Source organism: Heloderma suspectum, chromosome 4, assembly GCF_057233095.1.
Source record: "Heloderma suspectum isolate Gila_16-S chromosome 4, 16-S_ref, whole genome shotgun sequence".
Lineage (NCBI taxonomy): Eukaryota > Metazoa > Chordata > Lepidosauria > Squamata > Helodermatidae > Heloderma > Heloderma suspectum.
In genome coordinates this window covers 314,940,766-314,962,824 of record NC_139461.1, presented here as the reverse complement: position 1 = coordinate 314,962,824, position 22,059 = coordinate 314,940,766, and the positions used below count along the sequence as shown (strand labels likewise).

The 22,059-nt window shown below is 58.7% G+C and overlaps 2 protein-coding genes across 6 annotated transcripts in view; one reads left to right on the top strand and one right to left on the bottom strand.

Annotated features, from left to right (window-relative positions):
• Nucleotides 1–10,695, top strand: part of PLTP (phospholipid transfer protein) — a 40,112-nt gene extending 29,417 nt beyond the window's left edge. For all 5 annotated transcript variants that reach the window (XM_084854912.1, XM_084854914.1, XM_084854913.1 and 2 more), the window contains 12 exons: nucleotides 112–267; nucleotides 1,161–1,224; nucleotides 3,038–3,101; nucleotides 3,340–3,431; nucleotides 4,065–4,241; nucleotides 4,402–4,461; nucleotides 5,632–5,796; nucleotides 6,064–6,131; nucleotides 6,238–6,280; nucleotides 6,552–6,615; nucleotides 6,813–6,889; nucleotides 7,051–10,695. In XM_084854912.1, coding sequence (XP_084711038.1) covers nucleotides 112–267; nucleotides 1,161–1,224; nucleotides 3,038–3,101; nucleotides 3,340–3,431; nucleotides 4,065–4,241; nucleotides 4,402–4,461; nucleotides 5,632–5,796; nucleotides 6,064–6,131; nucleotides 6,238–6,280; nucleotides 6,552–6,615; nucleotides 6,813–6,889; nucleotides 7,051–7,158 — 1,138 coding nt within the window. In that variant the 3' untranslated portion in view covers nucleotides 7,159–10,695. The remainder of the gene's footprint in view (nucleotides 1–111; nucleotides 268–1,160; nucleotides 1,225–3,037; nucleotides 3,102–3,339; nucleotides 3,432–4,064; nucleotides 4,242–4,401; nucleotides 4,462–5,631; nucleotides 5,797–6,063; nucleotides 6,132–6,237; nucleotides 6,281–6,551; nucleotides 6,616–6,812; nucleotides 6,890–7,050) is intronic.
• A 1,226-nt stretch (nucleotides 10,696–11,921) lies between these two features.
• Nucleotides 11,922–19,097, bottom strand: CTSA (cathepsin A). Its single transcript, XM_084854920.1, has 15 exons — nucleotides 19,004–19,097; nucleotides 18,297–18,466; nucleotides 18,069–18,180; nucleotides 17,476–17,526; nucleotides 17,161–17,247; nucleotides 16,907–17,062; nucleotides 16,336–16,427; nucleotides 16,061–16,145; nucleotides 15,727–15,818; nucleotides 15,501–15,579; nucleotides 14,721–14,869; nucleotides 14,532–14,607; nucleotides 14,299–14,388; nucleotides 12,530–12,634; nucleotides 11,922–12,417 (listed from the first exon to the last, which is right to left on the bottom strand). The coding sequence occupies exons 2-15, from the start codon at nucleotides 18,464–18,466 to the stop codon at nucleotides 12,334–12,336; spliced, it is 1,428 nt and encodes a 475-aa protein (XP_084711046.1). The 5' UTR covers nucleotides 19,004–19,097; the 3' UTR covers nucleotides 11,922–12,333.
• Between the last annotated feature and the right edge of the window lie 2,962 nt (nucleotides 19,098–22,059).

Below are 22,059 nucleotides of genomic sequence, written 5' to 3'. Positions count from 1 at the left end.
GCTGTTCTGGTGAGCACAACTGGGAGGTGGCCCCCTCCCTCCACGCCATGAGCGAGGCCTGGACCTGGGTGAGGCCCCCTGCACCCCCTGACTTTAACCCTTTGCTCCCAGCTACGATGTTGGCTCCATCAACACTTCTGCGGAGGGCGTGCGCATCCACACTGTGCTGGAACTCTCCAGGGACCATGGCGGCCATCTCAAGATCTCCAACATGAGCTGCAACGCCTCCATCGCCCGCATGCATGCAGGATTCAGTGGCACACTCAGGTATTCTCAGGCAGTGTGAGGCTACTGCTGCCCCACCCTTCCCAGGCTCTCTGGCTGGGCAGAATGCGGCCTTTTCCCCAGCGACCTCCGCCCCACCATCCCACCTGACGGTCTCTCCTACCCTGGCTCCACCAGGCTGCTTGTGCCTCCATCTGACTTGCGTGGACCTCTGATTTTGTTACCTGTTCAGGGGGAGAATCAGAGACCAATGGTAGGGAGCTGAAAGAAAGCCAAGAACTCCTGGGAGCTCTTGCCTCTCTTGGGGCAGGGGAGAAACAGTCCCGTGAAGTTGGGGCGATGGCGGGGGGAGCCCACAGTTCCTAGAGGGAAACAGTGGCCTGTGAATGGCCCAGGATAATGACTTGGTGCTTCCAGATGGGAGGGTGCTGGCCCTAACAACCAGACGGCCCTGTGCAACCATTCTGTCTTTTCTTTCTGAGTGGATTTTCCATGATAAGAAATAAGATGGAAGAAGTGGTGGGAAAACACAGGTTATGAGTGGAAGATGACAACCTCTGGACCCCACCCCCACCCCATAAATCCTGTGAACGAGGCAGACAATGGCTCCATTAAAGCCTCATCTGGGGTGCCCACAGAGGGGGCATGGCTCGAACACTCTGGGATGGCAAATGGTGGTGGCAACTAAGTTTGTTTCACTGCATGGTTAGCAGGTGGGGAGCCCATGGCTGCTGGGGAGGGTGGCTGTGGTGGCTGAAGGGGGGCGGTGTTGTGGCTAGTTCCTGGCTGAAAGGGGCAACAGAGAAGAGGATGGTTGATTCCTGCAGGACTCTTGTGTGTGAGTGAGAGCGAGAGAGAGAGGGAGATTTTTGGACCCCCTTCCCCTTGGAAAGGTGCTGATGGGCTTGACACGTGCACTTTTGCATTCTCTCCAGAAAGGTGTATGAATTCCTGGCCACCTTTATCATGACAGGGATGCGCTACCTCCTCAACCAACAGGTAGGGATGGAAGCGGAGGAGGGTGGGGATGAGGGAGAGCACCCTTCACCCCTCTCGAGGGTGCCCGACTTGGTACATGGAGCTGAAGTGGACCAAAGGGCCACCTAGTCCACCCCGCTGTGGCAGCGAGGCAGGATGGCCACCATGCAGCAGCGCTCTCCCTGCCCCCGTTACATGGCTATTGTTTGCCACAAAACTGAGCAGCCGGGCGGTGCCCCCTTTGCCTCACAGCGCCCTCCATTGGCCACAGGGGTTCTTGCTCTACCCGCTGGCTGCCAGGGATCCCTGTAGCCTCCTTAAGTCTAGCAGAGCTTTTCAGCCCCCCGCCCCTGCTGCTCCACACAAGGACACAAGATGAACGGGCTCCTCCTTCTGGGTGCCCCCTGCCCTTAGTTTTCCAGGGACAGGCTAAAGAAGAGTTGGTCAAACTGGGGCGGGCTGGTGGTGGGAGGTGGCTGTTCACGTGCTTGGATCAGAGTGACACTGGGGGGCGTGCCCAGGACTCACCAGGATTTGCAGTTCAAAGGCCTTTGCGGGGCCTAGAATCATAGAATCATAGAATAGTAGGGTTGGAAGGGGCCTACAAGGCCATCGGGTCCAACCCCCTGCTCAGTGCAGGAATCCAGGTCAGAGCATCCCTGACAGATGGCTGTCCAGCCTCGTCTTGAACGCCTCCAGTGTGGGAGAGCCCACCACCTCCCCAGGTAATTGGTTCCATTGTCGTATTGCTCTGACAGTCAGGAAGTTTTTCCTGATGTTGAGCCGGAATCTGGCTTCCTGCAACTTGAGCCCATGATTCCGTGTCCTGCACTCTGGGATGATCGAGAAGAGATCCTGGCCTTCCTCTCTGTGACAACCTTTCAAGTACTTGAAGAGTGCTATCAGATCTCCCCTCAGTCTTCTCTTCTCAAGGCTAAACATGCCCAGTTCTTTCAGTCTCTCTCATAGGGCTTTGTTTCCAGTCCCCTGATCATCTTTGTTGCCCTCCTCTGAACCCTCTCCAGTTTGTCTGCATCCTTCTTCAAGTGTGGTGCCCAGAATGGGACACAGGACTCCAGATGAGGCCTAACCAGTGCTGAGGAGAGGGGAACTAGTACTTCCCGGGATTTGGAAGCTATGCTTCTATGAATGCAGCCCAAAATAGCATTTCCCTTTTTTGCATCCACATCACAATGTTGCCTCATATTCAGCTTGTGATCAACAACAATGCCAAGATCTTTCTCGCTTGTTGTGTTGTTGAGCCACGTATCCCCCATCTTGTGACTGTGCCTTTGGTTTCTTTTTCCTGGGTGCAGAACTTGGCATTTATCCCTATTAAATGTCATTCTGTTGTTTTCTGCCCAGCGCTCCAGTCTATCCAGATCACTTTGAATTCTGTTTCTGTCTTCCAAAGTATTAGCTATCCCGCCCAATTTTGTGTCATCTGCAAATGTGATGAGCATTCCCTGCCCCTCCTCCTCCAAGTCATTAATACAAATGTTGAAGAGCCCTGGGCCCAGGACTGAGCCCTGCGGTACCCCGCTCGTTACCTCTCCTGTTTGAGCCTGAACAGAGGCAGGTGCTGAGCCCAAGCCAGAACGCGGCCTTGGGACATGTCAAAGACTGATAAAGAAAGAAGAGCACACCCTTGTGCATGGGCAGAGTGCTTCCCCAGACCACCCTCATCTGGGACTTGGGGGGAGAGCGCTCCAGCCCTCCCCGCCTCCCTTCCCAGCAGCTCCTGTTTTCGGAGTTAAGCCCTGTGCGGGGGCGGGGGTAGGGTCCTTTGGCCCGGGCGCCTCCTGCCCCCCCAGTGACCCCTCTTGGCTTCCAGATCTGCCCTGTGCTGAGCCATGCGGTGCTGGTGCTCCTCAACTCTGTGCTGGACACGGTGCCAGGTGAGTGCAGGGGTGTGTGAGCGGGCGGGCGGCGGGGGGGGAGTGTTTCTTCACTGCCAGGTGAACAAGGGAGGGCAAGATGGGCAGGGCTGGGCTTGGGGTGGGGGGAGGCCCCACCCAATTCTTCCGTGCAGGTGCTGGTTCCCTGGGAGAGGTGTGGGCGGGTCAAAGGGGCTGAGCCAGGCCTGGCGGCCTGGGGCATAAGCCACTCCCCCTTTCCCTGTCCCCTGTCTTGTAGTGCGCAACCCTGTGGATGATCACATTGGGATCGACTACTCCCTGCTGAATGACCCTGTCGTCAGCGCTGACATCATGGACCTCTCCTTCAAGGTACCTGCCGCAGGGCCCAGGCTGGGCGGGGCAGGGAAGCTGCAGAGATGTGGCACAAAGGAAAGGGTGGGGTAGGGTAGGGCAAGGCAGATGAAGAGCTCATGCCCAGGGCCTGCCAGAGGGAGGCCGAAGTGTTCGTGTGATGGGATGCACAGCAGGCAATGTCCGAGGAGCTAGGCATGGCTGTGGGATCCGGCTGCTTTGCCAGTGAAATGGCTTGGAAGCATCAACATCTACACGGACATCTTTGCATGCTTTTGCTGAACACGTCATCTCCCTCCAGAAGCATCCAGACTTGCAAAAGAATGTGCTCGCAGCAGCAGCAGCATGTCCTGGACCCAAAGAACCTGGTTAGGATTCTCTCCCTTTCTCACACACTGGCAAATATTGCTCAGATATGTTCAGTCCTGTCTAACGAGGATGAGGTGGATCTCTTTGGTTCCTGTCAAGGGGAACAATCTGAACTGTCCCAGAAGGAGCTGCAGGAGCCGGGGGATCCAGGGCACGGGCAGCCAAACCACCCCCCGCCTCTGGTGCCCGGCTGTCAGCAGCGCTCCCGGGGTGCATGTAGAGTGCAGTCTCGCGCTTGCAGCTGGGTCTGACTGGGCCTCCCCTCCCTCCTGCCTCCCGCAGGGCATGTTCTTCCCCTTGGGGGGCAAGAATGAAACGCTGCCCAATGCGGCCATGGAGCCCCTTGTCCAGGAGACGGAGCGCATGGTGTACGTGGCTGTCTCGGAATACTTCTTTGATTCTGCCCTCTTCGCTTACTACCAGGCCGGTGTTCTCAACATGCAGTTTGCTGGGGAAGAGGTGTGTTGCGGGACAGGCCCTCTTGTGGGAGGCCTCCGCCATCTCTGGGAGGAGGCTGGGCCAAGTGCAGCCATGGGGCTGATGGCCAAGAGCACTGTCAAGGGGCAGAGGCCTGGAAGCCTCTGCTCTGCCCTACGCAGGTGTTCTGCTCTTGTTCCAGGTGCCAAGAGACTTGGAAGTGCTGCTGAGAGCCACGTTCTTTGGGAGCATTGTCATGATGGTAAGAGGTCATGATGGTTCTGCAGTGCCCAAAATGTGCAGGTCATATCTCAAGAAGAAACTGCCAGGTTCTTTGCAGGCACACATCAGCCAGGATGCAGCTAGGGTGAAAGTGTTCTCATTTCAGGACAGATAAAAGGGAGTATTTCTTCAAACAGCACATACACTATGGAATTTACTACCACAGGATGTAGCGATGGCCACCAATGTGGATGGCTTTAAAAGGGGGGTTAGACAAATTCCTGGAGGAAAAGGCTATCAACAGCTACTAGTCTTGATGGCTATGTGCTACCTGCAGCACCAGAGGCAGTGAGCCTATGCACACCAGTGGCTGGGGAACATGGGGGGGAGGGTGCTGTTGCACTCCTGTCCTGCTTATGGGTTCCCGCTCAACAGCTGGTTGGCCACTGTGAGAACAGAATGCTGGGCTAGATGGACCCTTGGTCTGATGCAGCATGGCTCTTCTTATGTTCATTATGGTCCCTATGTGAAGAGGAGGCCTGCAACATTTGCACAAGGATTGGAATTTGGCAAAGTGTTGGGGGGGGCATGGAAGAGGAGTCTTCGACAAAATAAGCATCTCTTAAAAGTCTCACTTTTGGTTTACATCTTCAAAGACACTAGAAATAGCATGTGCCCCATGCTACAGCTGCAACAGGAGATGCGCATGATGTGACTGAGGCGCTGATGTCAACAGCTACGCCCTCAGAGCTGAAGGAACTCAGTGCTTGGCACGCAGTGTCCTGACCAGGCCTCCAGGCTGACACTAGTCTTTTGGGGGATGGCTAGTTGGCCACAACATCTGTGTCCCCAAGTCATCCATTTAAAAACTCCCTTGCGTGGAAGATTGAGGAAATGAAAGGGAGCCAGGCAAAAAAGGGAAGCAGTCAGGCAAGCTCATGAAGTCCCTTTTTCTTACTTAGCAAGGCATTTTTGTTCCCCCTTCCTTCTGGTTTCATGTGACCCTTTGGGCAAGAACGTCGCATTTTATTCCATGTAAGTTGCGCCCCATCCTATTATTCCTACTGAAGCCAGGGACTAGCTGGGCCCAGACAGATGTAGCTTCACAGTTGGCAAAGCAGATGATGCCTCCAGACCATCCTCTGGCCCCGCTTGGCTGCTCCAACGCTCCCCGCCCACTGCGACCCTCTTGGATCCCTTCTGCCCCCAGAACCCTCCTGTGGCGGATGCGCCTCTGATGCTAAAGCTCCAGGTGTCGGCGCCGCCACGCTGCACCATCAGGGCAGCAGGCATGTCTGTCTCCGTCAAAGCCCTCCTCGGCATCTTCTTGGCCCCTGTGGATCAGCCCCTCGTTCAGCTTTCCAGCACAACCATGGTGAGAAGAGGCTTTGGGGCCAGGCCTCATGAGCTGGGGGCCCTGGCAGAACGGCAGAGGCCGAAAAGGGGTTGGAGACATGAGTGGCTGGGCCTGGACCAGCTCAGCCCTGACTCCATGGCAGACCTTGGTGGGGGTGGGGGGAGATGGGCAGCATGTGGCCCCGTGCCTGCTGGAGACGCAGCGCTGGGGCCGTTCCCTTCAGAGGAGGAGTAAAGAGGGGGTCCCGAGGCCCCCTGAACGGACGTGGCTGTTGTCTCCTTGCAGGAAGCTCGGTTGAGCGCAAAGGTGATGCTGCGCAAGAAAGCACTTCAGGTGCAGCTGGACCTGAGGAGGTACCGCAGGTCATGGCATCATGGAGGTGGGGAGGGAACACAGCTTGGGGGGCGGGTCCCACTGCTCACTTCTCTCTCCCCCCCCCCTCCTCTGTGCCTTGTCCAGGTTCCGGATCTACTCCAACCAGTCAGCACTTGAATCTCTTGCGGTGAGTGGCGGCGGTTCCGGTGGGACCCAACTGTGGCTCCCTCTAGAGGGAGTCTCAGAAGGCGGGGGGGCGGCAGGGTGTGGGGCCACCTGGGGTTCAGTCTCCACCTACAAGAGCCTGGAAAGACCCTGAGGAGCCAGCCTGCCAGCTGGAGTAGGAAAGACCTGGGCTGGACAAACTCCCAGCACGCGCCGACTCAGGCAGAGGCAGCTGCTTCATGAGCTCACTCACCCTCTCAACCTCCCCCTCCCTCCCCCCCTCCCTCCTCCAGCTAATCCCACTGCAAGGGCCCCTGAAGACGCTGCTGCAGCTGACAATCATGCCCCTCATTAATGGTAAGCACGGTGCCTGGATCCCTGCAGCCCCGTTCTGCAGGGCGGCGCGCCAAGCCCCCATCCCTCTGCCTGCAAGCGCTTCTTCCTGTCATGCCAGAGGAGCCGGGGGTCGGGCGGGGCGCCGGGCGGGAAAGGCCCTGCACAAAGGCCTCCTCAGCTCCTTGGGGTTCAGATCCATCCCTTTCCATTTGCTGCAGAGAGGACCAAGAAGGGCGTCCAGATCCCTCTCCCAGAAGGCATGGACTTCTTGAAGGAAGTGGTCACCCACCACGCGGTAGGTGGTCTCTTCTGCTGCCCAGAGAGCAGGCGGCTGCTTCTCGGGCAGGAGTGGGAGGGGCAGCCTCTGGCCCCGGAGCCTGCAGAGGGGCCAGCCAGCCAGCCAGGCCGCCCACCCCCCCACCCCCCTCAGCCCCCCTCCTCCTTCTCCCCACCCAGGGCTACCTGACCATCGGTGCTGACCTCCACTTCTCCAGAGGGCTGAGGGAGGTGATTGAGAAGTACCAGACCGCGCCGGGCCCTCCGCCGACCTTGGCGGCTGCCTGAGTGACTCTGGTGGCTGCCCGGCAGCAGTGCCTCCGACGGACCCGTCGCCCAAGGGCAGCGTCCCAGCCTGGCGCCTGCCGGGCCACCCCGCCGCCCGCTCCCAGCCAGCCGGACATCTCGCGGAGGGGCAGCGGCTGCTCTGGGAGCCTGAACTAATAAAGCGGTTTAGACCACAGCCTGGCTGGAGCTCCCGCGGCGCTGTCACGGTTCACTCTGCCCGCGCTGCTCTGCTGCGGCGGCGCCGCCTGCCTCGCCTTCCCACTGGAGGGCCCGTCGGGAAAGCGCCACGGGTCTGCGAGGAGCGGCCAAAGCCCACGCCAGCTCCGTGGTCCAGCTGGCACGGCACGTCTCCCCCTGAAGGGGCGCAGCTTCCAGGCAGGGGTCTTTCTGATCTTGTGTCCTGCCTTCCTTTAACTGAGGATGCCAGGCCTTGAGCCGGGAGTGGTGTGGGGATCTCCCCGCTCCTTGGGAAATCACACCACCCAAACCTTGTGTGGAGGCTGCAGTCTTGATCAGAAGACCCCTGCCCCCCCGACCCCTCTCTCTCTTCCTCTGTGGTTGGGGGTGCAGTGTGTCTGTGGGTCGGGGGGAAGCTGAGCAGAAAAACAGCCAGGAGTGAATGAAGCCCCTCCCCCCATTACGCTGCTCCCAAGCCTGTGCACAGCCCTTCCGAGGGCTCAGGGCGCGCCACTTACAGCATCACGCTACCACCCTTACAACAGCCCTGTAAAGTAGGTCAGTGTTATCACCACCATATCACGGACTGGGGTGGGAGAGGCTGAGCGAACGCAGGCTGCCTACAGCAGCAGATGCGCCTTCCTGCTTTGCAACTCAGTCTCTGCCAGTAGGCTATAGTTCTCTCCGCCCCCGCCAAGTCCTGTGTTCAAACCTGCGATGTCTGCAGCAGCTTCTGGTAAAACAGGCACCATGTGGGGTGGAGCTATAGGGGGCCCCTGCACAACTTGGCCATAAGTCTTCTGCAGAAATGGGGGACATGTGGCCTTCCAGATGTTGGGCTGTCCCCCCCATCTCTTGTCTGCTGCTTGTTTTATCTGCCCCTTGAAGGCTGTGGCTAAGGCCCATGTTAAATTAAACAACATACATCCACAAGTTAAAAAGCCTTAAAAGGGGGGCGGGAGGAGAATAGACCTTCTAAGAAGAGGGCAGTCTAAAAAATGACATGCACCAATAGATTTAAGAATTACAGTATATTAAAAAAGAGATCACCAATCAAATATATATAAGTCCAAGCACAATAAGACTTGGGGTCCTCTTCCCAATTACAAACCCTCGGCAGAGGTTCTGTATTATAAAAAAAGTTCTGTTTGCCAATAAAAAAGGATCGTCTTTGCTAGTAAAATACCATTATAAGGTGGAGCCATTTAAAGAAGCTGTGCCCAAACCTCAAATACCAAGGACCCTAACATTTAAGCCTTCAGTTTTTCCCTTACATCGGGCACTTTTGGCATAAGTCCAGCCCAGAGGTGGTCACCTATGCTAAAAATGCGGTTCCTGCCAGCTAGGTGGATGGAAGCCGCTGCTTCTCACTCTGAAACCAGGGACCAGCCACGTTCCTTTTTACCACTGATGGCCAGGGAATAGCCAGAACTAATACTCTGAAACCAGGGACCAGCCACGTTCCTTTTTACCACTGATGGCCAGGGAATAGCCAGAACTAATACTCTGAAACCAGGGACCAGCCACGTTCCTTTTTACCACTGATGGCCAGGGAATAGCCAGAACTAATACTCTGAAACCAGGGACCAGCCACGTTCCTTTTTACCACTGATGGCCAGGGAATAGCCAGAACTAATACTGCGGCCAAGCTGATGAGCTCTGGGGAAGGACAACAAAGATGGGAGCAAGAGGCCTCATGGACTTGAGGCCCGGTGCTGCGGGGTGAGAAGGACATTGCCTTTCCTGCTCACATTGCCAGGACATGTGCGCGCCCCCGCCCTGCTAGTGAAGCTGAGAAGACCTTGCCTGAATGGGGAGAGTGAGGCACCCAACCAAGCAGGCCTCCCCCTCAGCCTCGCAGGCTTCCAGAACACCGCAGCCCAGCGACTCGGAGGGAAGGGGCATTGTGCTCACTTCTGCTTGCTCCCCTCTTAATAGGATCGGAAATCTACACACATTTCTTTGCGCAGATTTGGAAAACGTATTTCGCTTCCTCTGGCTCAAAAACCTAAGCGGGGAGAAGAAAAGGAGGCAGAAGTGAGTTAAAGGGAGCAGGGACTAAGCACGAGATGGCTTCTAGAACCTAGGGGACCCTGCTGAGGCTACAATCTCATACACACTTAGCTGGGAGTAAGTGCCAGGGAACTCAGTAGGGTTTACTTCTGAGTAGATCTGTACAGAATTGCACTTTCAGTTTCTTAAGAGTCAGGGGCCCTGAAACCACACTGCCCAAGCTCCTCTCCAGCCTGAAGAACAGAAGTCGTCTTAAACACCAACCCCCACGAAACCCTATCCTTATGGCACAAATACACCAACCTTCTCAAACCTGGTGCCCTCCAGAAGCATTAGACAATTTCCATCACCCCCCGCCAGCATAGCCATTTCTAACACTGAATACACACCTTGCCAGACCTAACATAGGCCAGTCTAAGGTGGCACAGCTTCCGTGGCCAGCCTCTGGGCACTCCGAAGCAAGGCCTAAAGCTGACCACCGTCTCAGCCCTCTGCTGGTGGTGGAGCTGTGCCTGCCCCGAGTACAGGGATCCCACATCTAATAGATATTATGTCTGTTCCCATGGGTGGCCTACTCCCTTTCTAAAGGCATCTAAGCCAACAGTCAGCCCATCTGGTGGGAGTGAGTTCCACAAGTTACAGAGCAATCCTAAGGTAGTTGCGGAAAGAGATTCCTCAGTGGAGAAACTGCTCCTCGACCCCCAATTCAGCCTCTGAGAATGTTCCCTGCCGTTGACACCGAGAGAGGGAAAATGAGGAGGCTCCAGGGGCACCACACTCTCCTGGCCTTTCCGGAGCTGCGCTGGGAGGACAAGGGTGCCGTATTTTCCCCAATCATTTCCCCCGCAAGGGGAAGAGCCGCCGGTCACCAGTGGAGCCCCCGCTTGGCACGTGGAAGGGCCCGTCAGATCCCCGCAGCATCTCCAGGCAAGGAAGGAAAAACTCGGCTGCCCGGGTCCCTCGAGAGCCCCCGCTGCCCTTCGGCACAACAGTGCCAGGCCAGACAGATGGGGGGGGCGCTGCCTGGCTCGGCCTCTGGCTGCTCCCGACGTTCTGTTGTGGCCTGTGCGGAGAAGGTGCCCCAGACAAGCCCTCGCTCGCTGCAGGCGTCCACGGCTTGGACCCTAAGGCTGCCTGCACTCCCAACCCCCCGTTCCTTCCTGCAGCCCCTGAAAGGGGCGGCAGTGTGTGTGTGTGGGATGTTTCCTTCTATGAACTTCCCACAGTTAACTTATTTTGGGATCCAAGCCCTTATCTGCATTTTTAAACAAAAGGATACTTTTGGGGGGATGGGCAACCACAACTGTATATAGTAGTCCAAATGCAGCCATACCATAAAATACCTAAATGCATAATGCAGGCTACTGTATTTTCATGCCCTTGTTTCATCTTCCATAGAACGGAATTTGCTTCCCCCCACCTTCAGTTGCCCCAGCACATCAAACGTTCAAGCCAGCCATCATCACTCCAAGTTCTTGGCTGGGTAGTGCCAAATTCAGACTCTGTCCACGTGCAGGTGAAGTCGGGGGTCCGTATGTGTTTTGCTGCAATATGCATCACTACGCGTTGACACCAAAGTGCCATCTGCTGAGGAATCTAGGGTGGGGCTGTGACTCTCAAGTCCTTCTGGGATGATTCACGCTGATTTTTCATTAGCCTGGTGCTTTCTGCAAAGTTGGCTTAATTACGGATACTTTGGAGCAAGAAGAGACCGTGCTCCCAGCCCATGCGGACTATGGCCTTAAGAGACCATTTGGTGACAAACTTTTGAAAATTTGACTAAAACGTGTGACAGTTGCACTTCTGAGATTAACTCTTAGGTGACTGGCCCCCAGAATCTGTTGGGAAGACGACACTGAACTTGCGACGCAAGCCGTTGATTAAATCTGATGTGCATCTTTAGCTGCTTTCCTCAAAAAGGCAATTTCTTTGCCTCTATCAAGATTCCACATTCATAGCAAAAAATTGTGGGGACCCCCCATACACCTTTCAGCATTTGGGGGCAAAGCGGAGCTGAAGATACTGGGCTGGCTGGATTTCCTCCCCCAGCCACCAGGTTGCCCAGCAGCCAGGCAATGGCTTCTCCGAAAGCCAATGAAGCCAGTCCGCCTGCTTGACCGTGCTGGCCGCACCCGAGATCGGACCAGACCTGCCATCCCTTTACTGAGAATGAGGCGGATGTCTGGGAGAGGGAGTTTGGGGAAGGAGGCCCAGCTCTCCTCCATCACAAATGCTGTCTGGAAACAGCCCCAGGCTGAGCAGCTTCTGCCGGCATCCGCCCACCCCCGCAAGCGGGGAACAGCTGCAGAGGCAGCAGAGGAAGAGAAAGCCCACACATGTGCAAGAGGGGAGGGTCCTCCTCTGGCTCCGAAGAAGCAAAGGGCAGACAGCAAGTTCTCTTCTGGCGGCAGCTGCAGCAGGGAGGGAGGAGGGGTGGAGAGGAGCAAGGGCGAGCGAGGGCAAGACCAGCACCCACGCAGGGCCCCCTCCACACACTGCACCTCTCAGAAGGTGAGGGAGCCTCCATAGGCCGAGAGAAACGGCTCAGGCTCAAAGACAACACAGAACTCCAGTTCCATTAAAAAAGTTTAATTGCTTGCCCTGGGCGACGGATTTGAGGGCGCAGCCCAGAGCAGGAACCGCTTCAGTTGGGTTCCTTCCTCAAGACTGACTGAGAACTACGGCGGAGAAGCAGTCCCTTCAGGGGCCGAGGGAAAAGGAGAGGCAGCCCCTTCCCTCAAAGACAGTACAAAAGTGCGGACAGGAACCGGGGAGGCCAGGCTGCCTGAAGAGCGGCGCCTCTGTGCGGGGCCCCCAATCGCTGGAACAAGACGGCTGCAGGCTTGAGAGTCAGCGCACCTCCCCTCCTGCAGCAGTGGCGTGGCAGGGGTCCCTACTGGCCGCCATGGCCAGCCGGAGGCTGCGCCCCTGCCCAGGGAAGAGGGGCTCCTCTGGCGGAAGGGAAGCCGTGTGACGGGCCGCAGGCTAGAAAGGCTGCCGGGTGATGAAGCGCTCAAACATGCTGAAGGCAGCGCGAGGCTGGTCGATGGGCACCATGTGTCCTGCGCCCTGTAGGGAGGCACACGCACAGAGGGTCACGGCACTGTGGAGGGCAAGCCCACTCGCCCCCACCGCCCGCCTACGGGCGCCCAGCCCACGGGCCCCTCTGGCCACCCGTTACCTTGACAGTGAGGAAGGCAATATTGGTGAACTCCTTCACGAAGCCTCCAATCTGGTCCTGCCCCTTCTCGTCAGTGAAGACCCAGGGGCGCCGAGACACCTCCACCTGCCACAGAGGCCAAGAGACCCCATTTTAGACGGAACGCAGGCGGGGTTGGGAGTTAAGAATGTAAGAGGAGCCCTGCTGGGTCAGACCCAGGGTCCATCCAGTCCAGCATTCTGTTCCCACTGTGGCCAACCAGCTGTCAACCAGGAACCCACAAGCAGGGCACGAGCACAACAGCACCCTCCCACCCATGTTTCCCAGCAACTGGTATACATAGGCTCACTGCCTCCGGTACTGGAGGCAGCACAGAGCCATCAAGACTAGTAGCCGTTGATAGCCTTTTCCTCTGTGAATTTGTCCAACCCCTTTTGAAGCCATCCAAGCTGGCAGCCATCGCTCCATCCTATGGCAGCGGATCCCATAGCTTAACTCTGCGCTGCGTGAAGGAGCCCTTCCTTGTATCCGTCCTGAATCTCCACCAGTCAGCTTCTCAGCATGACCCCAAGTGCTAGTACGAGGGAGAACAATGTCTCCCTACCCACATTCTCCACATCGTGCATCATTCTGTACACCTCTGCCATGTCTCCCCTCACTTGCCTTTTCTCTAAGCTAAACAGTCCCAGCTGTTGTAACTTCCCTCATAGAGGAGATGCTCCAGCCCCTTGATCGTTTTAGTTACCCTTTCCTGCACTTTTTCCAGCTCTACAACACCCTCTTTTAGGTGTGGTGACCAGAACTGTGTTCCAAGCACGGTCGCACTACAGATGTGTGTAAAGGCAGTATGATGTTGGCAGTTTTATTCTCAATCCCTTTTCTCACTATGCCTAATGTGGAGTTTGCCTTTTTCACAGCAGCCACACGCTGGGCTGACGTCTTCCTCGAGCTGTCCACCACAGCCCCAAGATCTCTTTCCTGGCCAGTCGCCGCTAGCTCAGATCCCATCAGGCTCTACTTGAACTTGGCATTTTTTGCCCCAACATGCATTGCTTTGCATGTTGGGGCAAAAAACAGTTCCTGATGGCTTTCTGGGCTCCTGAAGGCCCCAGCTACGCAGGCCCCTCCAAGCCATCCAGGGAAGAGCGGGTGGCTGTGGGCCAATGCTCGCTTTCCTGATTGGAGAGCAGGGGGAGCGTCTGGACAGACAGCCAAACTAACCTGGGCCTACGGCAATGCTTTCACGTACCAGAACAATGTGAAAAGGGATGCACTCCCACTGCCCCCCTGCCCGCCAGGGGGATGGTGCCCCAGCATCACCCAGGCCCACCCTTCCTCCCTTTCAAGGGACTTGAGCATCCCCCAGCAGACTGCCTGTCTTGCAGTCGCGCCATGAAACCCAGAGAGCAGCAGTTAGACATTTGGGGCCTTGCCAGTGCCCTGCAGTCAGAAGGGACAAGAGCTAACTGGCTCACTCCTTCCCAAGGGGCAGCCCTGCAGCCAAGCATCAGGACCTCCTAGAGGGTTCGGCATGACCCAGAGCAGCCGAGGGGATGGAGGACCCCCCGACTGGGACAGGCAAGTGATACTCCACAGCCCTGCCAGAAAGCTGGAAGACACCCTATGAGGCGTCCTCAGCAGCAGTGGATGCAAGGTGTCATTCCTGCCCCACGCACCCCAACTCCGTAAGAGCTGCAGAACCTGAATGGCCCTTTGCACTGGTGTGTGTGTGTGTGTGTGTGTGTGGAGTGAATGCACAATGGCCCGACATGGTCTGCAGCTCAACCCACCTTCTGGTGCAGCGAGTCCACAAACCACTCATCCCCCAGGAAGTTGCAGGCCATGTCCACGTCGCCGTTGTACACCAAGATGCGGTATTTCTGCAGAGGAGCCAGAGTCAGTGAAGCGGCCAGCAAGAACAGCCCAGGCAGCCCACCCATGCCTACCCAGTGGGGGAGCAGGCAGAGCGTGCCTCCCAGCTCAAGCCCTGGGAGGGCCAGCGCTGCCCATCCCCCAGACTCACCATGGTGCTAAGCAGCTTCAGGTACTGGTCGTTCATCTGTGTGTACAGCCGCTTGTAGCCGTGGCTGACGGCAAAGCTGCAAGGTGGAGAGGCAAGCCGGGGGTCACCTGGGGAGGAGCTCCCTGCTCCCAGGCCAGACCAACGCTTTCAGAGACAGCCTCACCCCCCTTCCCAGCCCCGACCTCTCACCTGCACATCTGCCACTCTGGGGCACCCCCCGCAATATGCAGAGCCTTGCGCACCTGTGGGTCATTCATGTAGGCAGAGGGGGCCGTGGTGTTGATGCAGGGGGGGTCCAGCCGCACATTCTTCTTGGCAACTTGCACCCTAAACAGGTTCTGGGGGATGCAAATATTTGCTGGCTGCTTTCAACGGTTTATAGGTCTTCTGCAATTTACGTCACTGCCCTGAAAACATGCTATGACTGTTTACTTTGAGGGGTTTATTTTGTCAGCTTCCTTGAAATTGTTAAAAGAGATATTCAAAAAAATATCGAACAAGGGAAGCAGGACAAAGACCAGAAGTTTCCGGCAACTGCTGAGACACCTTTTCAGATCTTTATCTCCCCCCCTCCCCCCCAACTTTGGGCAGGTCAGTTCAAAAATCAAAGAACACTTGTATGGAATAAAGGCAGACAGAGGGAGGGGCGAAGTTCACCCAGCCACTCACGCCTCGAGTCGCTCAAGCTTGTTAGGCCGCCGGAGGAAGCGAATGCTGCAGAAGTGAGGTGGGGCTGCAGAGCCATGCGTGGCTCCCCGGAGGCCTGCGGGGGCCCTCTCCAGGCCATGCAGAGAGCGTGCAGTGGCTCTGAGACCTGGGGAGGCACAAACCCCTGGGAGCCTTCTTCTCGGTCTCCTGGGCCCCCACCTGGAAAGCCCCGGGCCAGCTGCAGCCTGCATCTCTGACGCAGGCATTTGTGCTCAGGGCCAGAAGATGGGGAGGCACCAGCCCTCCGGGGGGAGCTCTCACCTCCCTCCAGGAGAAGCGGAGCGGCTGCCTGATGAAGTTGTTGCCCAAGTCGTGAGTGACGAGTACACCGTTGTGGAACCTGGAAGCCAGAGGAAAGCCCCACGTGAGCTGCTTCCTGACCACAGGCCTCAGCCGTCCGCTCCCCCCAAACGATGCCAGGCAGAGGCTTACAACAGAGCCCTGCCTTGACCCGGGAGGTCAGCCTGCCAACAGCAAACAGGCCTACCTGTATCTCCCAGGCACTCCGCCAGCACACGGGGCATACAGGTTGTAAATGTTCAGGCCTGACTCATCCACAATGCGGATCACCTCCTCCATCTGCAACGAGCCAAAAGAGAATACCGAGGCTGGGGGGGGCGGGGGGGTCCAGCCAAGGGAAGGCAGCCTTGGAGGCGCCTTCGCCTGGGGGACGCCCATCACCCAGGGCTCAGCACCGGCAGCAGATCAGCCGCGGCCAGCTACCCCGGGTGGAGGATGCAGGAGCGTCACGCCCCACCCACAGGGCCTGGGCGTGGAGCCCGTCACTCAGGCAGCACTCAGCGCAGCCGTCGCCCACTCACAGCAAGAGTGCAGTTCACGTTTGTGCTGTCATGGAAGTTACATTTCCCCTCAGAGCAGCAGTAGGTCTGCAGGTTGGTCCAGAGCCTGCAACAAAAGGAGCAAGACCGCCGCTGTGCCAGGCGTCTCGTCCCTCGCCAGCCGTGTGGGGCCCAGGTGCACTCCCCCTCCCTTCTTTCAGCGGCCGGACCAGTGAGATACCAGCAGCACCGGCCCAGCAACTCAACACGGCTGGCCTTTGGCACCCGAGGCACCAGCTGCCAGAGCAGCTTCACACCTGCTGCCTAGGAGGCCGTGGTAGTAGGCAAAGAAAACCAGCGAGTTGTCATTGGTCTCGTAGCAGGACAGCCCGTTGCCCACCGCAAGGCCCTGGAAGGCACAGCACAGCCACGTCACCACGGGACAGCCCACGCATTGCAGGCTGCAGCCCTCACCCACGCTCGCAGGGGCAACTCCCCCAGACGTCTGGGGTCCAACGCCTTAAGGAGCATGGTGCATGTGGGGCATCCTTCCTGTCAGAAACCCCACACGCCAGCGCTTGGGGTGGGACTCGTTCTCTCCACCCATCCCCAGTTTCCTCGCACTACCGAGGAGCCACCCGACGAGACCCCACGTCCACTTGGTAGGCTCCAGCAGAGCTTCCGGGGCACCTTGGCAATGCCTGGAGGCGCTTCGCCCGGTGTCGCACCCTCCCAGGGCTCCGTGCCAGACGGGGACTGGCCGAGGCCGCTTCCCAAGCGCAAGGGGCAGCCCTGCCGCCCAGGCCTCTTCTTCTCTCTCCCCGCCAGCGAGGGATGCAGGCGGCTTCCGCCCTGCGAGGCCCCGGGCCTCCCGCCCAACACACACACCTTCAGGTGGAGGTCAGAGTCCTGCATGACCCACTCTGCCAGCGTGGGGATGTAGACCCCGCCGTAGCTCTCCCCCGTGAGGTAGAGATCCCTGCTGCCATGCTCTGGGTAGAGGCGGAGGAACTCCTTCAGGGCCAGGTAGTTCACACGAGCCACCTGTCGCGCGGGGGGGGGGAACGCACACGGCAAGCTGTGGCGGGAGCGTGCAAAGGGGCAGCCATCAGACCCCCCCCCCGCCTTAGCACTCCACCCACCTCTGTGTCATTCGTCCGGTAGTCCTGGCTCTCTGAGTAGGAGTAGCCAACCCCAACGGGGGACTCCAGGTACAGCATGTGGGCGAGCTGCCGAGAAAGGACCGAGTCACCTCCAAGACTTGCCTCTGCCCCATTAGCCGAGCACACCTAGGTGGGCAGCCTCAGGCGGCCAGCGTGAGGGCTTTAGCCTTGCGGCACACTCTGGGCTCCAAGCGCCTTTCAGAACTGAACCCCCCAGGGCCAGGAACCACCTTCTGGCTCCCCGCCCACGTTTTTCAGGGGCCGACGTGACGGGCGGGGAGGATGAAGCCTCACCTTATTCCAGGCATATTCGTTGTACTCCAGGGAGGCCCCATCAGGCTGGATCTGTGGGAGGAGGAACAGCAATTATTGCGAGAGGTGCTCACAGATTCCGATTGCTATGATCCATCGTCAGGTACGCAATCGCAATTGGCACCGACCCGTCTCCAACCAGCTTCCTGCTTAGGCTGTCCGAGGCAGCTAACAGGCAATCAGCTGTGAGGACTACTGCTGGGCGGGTCACGCCTCTAGGGCAGCTATCAAGAGATTAGAATAGTCAGGAGGCAAGCGCAGGGGTGTGGGTGTGTGTGAGAGAGGGAGAGACAGGGAGCTCACAAATGATGGCTCTTGAGATGTCCCAGCAGCCATTGCTGGCATCCGCTGGCCTCCTGCTTGTAGCTCGCAAGACGACAGGGGCTCAGCCATTACCTAGCTTGCCCTCTGCCCCACTGGGGTGTGGGGCGTACCAGCAGCTGTGCGGGGGCTGCCCTCACCCTCCACCCGCTGCACAGAAAAGGGCTCCCCCGCAGGGCCCGCCAGCTCCGGCTCTCTGCCAGACTGGAGGCCAGGCCGGATCGGCGGGGGCAGGGGCGTCACTCGCCACTGACCCTGAATGGGCCGTGCTCAGTCAGGAAGCCTGCCACGGAGCTGCAGCCAGGACCCCCGTTCAGCCAGAGCACCAGGGGCTTGTCCACACCACTGCCCTGGGCCTCCACAAACCTGCGGGGGAGACGGAGAATGAGGCCGGTGAGCGGCGCTGGGCACACTCTTCCTCCCCGTGGGGTCCCCTGCCCCCCTTCCCCCTGACGCCCAGGGCCTGGCGGCCCGCCACGCACCAGTAGTGGAGGTGCTTGCCTCCCTCTGCGTCCAGGTAGCCGGAGTAGTGCTTGAACGCCGGCTGCTTGGGCAGCCCCGGCAAGTAGGTGACCTCGTGCCCCGCAGGAGCGGCCCTGGCCGCCCCAGCCAGCAGCAGCAGCAGCAGCGGCATCAGCAGCGAAGTCCCCATCTGCAAGGGAGCGAGCAGGCGCCCGTGAGCGGGGCAGGGCGGCCGCCCCGGAACGAGCCCCGTCAGAGAGCCCTGCGGCCGGGCCCCTCGCCCGGCTTCGGGGCCGCCGCGGCCCGCAGAGGCCCCCGGGGAGGCCCGCAGCGGGACGGTAGGCGGCGCCCCGCCCGCCCCAGGGCCCGCAACGGGCGTCCGGCGCCATGCGCGAGGGGCGCGCGCGAGCCCGTCCTCCCGCAAGCACGGCTCTGGCCCCCAGCAAAGCTCTCCGCGGAGGCGGCCGCCGCCACATCCTGCGGCAGCGAGTTCCGCAGTGCCGGAAAGAGCGCCTTCCTCGGCGCCGCTGCAGCCGGCGGCGGGAGGGCAGCCCCGCCGGGCGCCCGCCCGGCCCCCGAGCGCCCCCGGGCCTCGGCCGCACCTGCCCCCGACGCCCGGGCGCGCGGGCGGGGCGGCTTCCCCGGCCCCTCGTCCCGGCGCGCCGGAGGGAGGCTCGCCGCGCCCCGAGAGCGCGCGCAGAGCCCGCGGGCTCCCCGGCTGGCTCACCGGGCTGGCGCGGCGGCGGCGGTGCGGGTGTCGGTCGCCGGTCGCGGGAGGCGAATGGGGCGCGCACAGGACCGCCACTCCTCGGGCCGGCCGCGGTCACCTGACGGCGGGGCGGGGCCGAGCGCGAGGGGCGGGGCCAGCGGCGCCTGGCCCGTCCCAGCGCCGCGCCGCCGGGACCCTCCCCGCACGCCCCGGCCGGCCGGCCGGCCGAGCCGAGCCGCGTCTCCGCGGAGCCCCCTCCCCGCCCGGCTGCCGGAGCGGGCCGCAGCTGCAGGCGGGTCCCGGCCCCGCCCGAACCTCCGGCGCCGCCGCTTCCGAGCGGGCCGGAGGAGGGAGCCCCTCGTCACCGACGCGAGCGGCGGCGTCGCCGACCTCGGGAACTCTCTGCCGCAGGATAGAGAGCGAGGCCGTCACGTGGGAGGAGACAGCCTCAGGGAGGGGGGCGGGGCGGGGCTGCCAGCTGCTACCGGCCAAAGGCAGGGAAGGGCAACTTGGGGCCCTCCAGCTGTGTTGGCCCATGACCCCCATCAGCTTGGATGGTAGGGGATGATGGGAATTGTAGGCCAAGACATCTGGAGGGCCCCAAGATGCCCACCTCTGAGCCCAGGGCAACCTCCGTGGGACAAGGCAGCCTTCCTCGGAAGAGGGTGGCGGTGGCCTTTATGCGCTGCTGTGGCTTTGCCAGAGGCCCCAGCTGGCCACAGGTTCAAGTAGGGTGCTGGACCAGGTGCGCCCGACCTTGGTCTGACCCCGCAGGGCTCCTGTGCCCCCCCTCCCAGGACGTTTCTCTTGTTCATTTCTGAAATAAGCCAGCCCAACCCCAGGGTGTGGCGATGGAGGCACCGTTTTGGCCTTCTGCCTCTGTGCAGACTTGGCCTTATCAAGCAGGAACCAAGGAGGGGGCAGCCACAATCCGCAGACAAGAACCCGGAAAGAGGCAGGGCCCCCAAATGATGCTGGGATGTATATAGACTTCAATCAGAAATATCAAATGCCCTGCGTGATACGGACAAATGTTCCCCAGGGGCAGCGTAAGATGGTTTCACGTCCTCCAGGATATAAAAGAGGCTGCCTCAGTTGGCCTTAGCTGTTCACAAGCAAAGACAAGGGTAGTTTGGGGGGATGGAGGTCTGCAGGCTGAACCTCCCTGAACCCCCTTCCTCCCCATTCTTTTGCAGTGGTGCTTGTTCCCGGGATCAGCTTTATCTTCTGCCTGTCATGTACTCTTAGTCCACAAAAGGTAGATGATGCCATTTCAGAGAGCCTGTTCTCTCCCACCAAACCAATCCATATCGTATTTTGGATGTGAGTCATTTCGTTGTTTGGGCCCAGAGATAATAGTAATGATTCCCCCAAGGTCACTTGGGGTATCAGCGGCAGAACTGGGCAGGGGTGGGTTGGAGGGCTCTTCCGAGAAACCCCTAAGATTAACCATGTCAGGTGCATCTGATGGAGTGGTCTGTCGTTCATGAAAGCTTCTGCCATGATACATTTTTCAGTCTTTAATGTGCCGCAAGACTCTTTGTTCTCCATGTCAGTTGGTGGCAGCCCCTAACTCAAGACTACCTAATCAGCTTTGTTGTGGTCAAAGACTTTGTAGGCAACCAGCACGAGAGAGCTGAAGTGAGGCTGTCCCCACAGAAGCACAGCCCCACCGTCACGAGAAGGCTTTCTGTCAGCTTCTTGGGTTTCACAGCACTCTTCGCCATCTCCCGGCTAAGCACCCCCCCCCCCATGCTCTAGTACTCACAGGACAGCCAGTGCCCATTAATGAAGCCGCAGCTAGCTCTTGTCTTCTTGCTTGCAGTACTGGGCCATTCACAGAAACCTCCTGCCATCCGGGGCTCCATCTGTAGACAAGGGCGTAGAGTTTCAGGACTCTGTTTTGTCACTGACTGTTGGGATGGCCTTGGGAAAGCTGCCCTCCCTCAGCCTCAGTCTCCCATTCATAAAATGGGATAATTAATTGCCTTCCTCACAAGGCTGGTATGAGAATGAAGATGTGTGTGATAGGAATCATTAATAATCGTGAGGATCTTGCTGTGTGTCCTTGGCCTTGGACTCATTTGGCCTTGGGGAAAGATGACTGATGGGTTGCTCGTAAAGCTGCTGACACACCTGCAGCTCCAGAGGCTCCACTCACTGGGCCAGCCTGGAGCTCCTCAACCAGTAGGAGTAGCTGGCACACTTCAGAGAGCAAATCTGGTCACCAGGCTCAGCCAACCTGGAGTTAGGAATGTAAGAAGGGTCATGCTGGATCAGACCAAAGGCCTGTCCAGTCCAGCATTCTGTTTGCACAGTGGCCAACCAGATGCCCCAATGGGAAGCCTGCAAGCCCTTTTCTGCATTTTTCCCAGCGCTACAGTATCCTTTTTGAGGTGTGAGGCGGGCCAGAACTCTACACAATATTCCAAGTGTGGTCACACCACAGATTTGTATGAAGGCATTATGATATTGGCTGTTGCATTTTCGACTCCTTTCCTAATGATCTCTGATGTGGAATTTGCCTTTTTCGTAGGAGCTGCACTCTGGGTCGATGTTTTCATTGAGCTATCCATGACAACCCCTAGATACCTTTCGTGGGGTTCAGTCACCACCAGCTACACACCCATCAGCCTATGTGTGAAGTTGGGACTTTTTATCCCAGCACGCATCACCATGTACTTGCTTACTTTGATCTGCATTTGCCATTCTGATGCCCATTTGCCCAGTTTGGAGAGAGGCTTTTGGAGCTCTTTGCACTCCCTTTTGTTCTTGCCACCCTGAATAACTGGGTGCCATTGGCAAACTTGGCCACCTCGCCGCTCACACAGTTGAGAGGTGCCTAACAGCTGCAGGGATGAGGCTTGCCGCAAAGGCTCCGCCGAGAGCACTTTCACCACGCCAAGTCTTTCCCCTGCCCTGCCCTGCCCTGCCCTGCAGAGCTGCCTCAGGTCACAGGTGAACATTGGGCACAGCACAGTAGGCTGGAAAGAGACACGTGGGAGGCAGCGCAGCGTAGCGCATACTGTCCCTCCCTACGTGATCCTGTTGGAAGCCAGGCTCTTTTCTGGGTA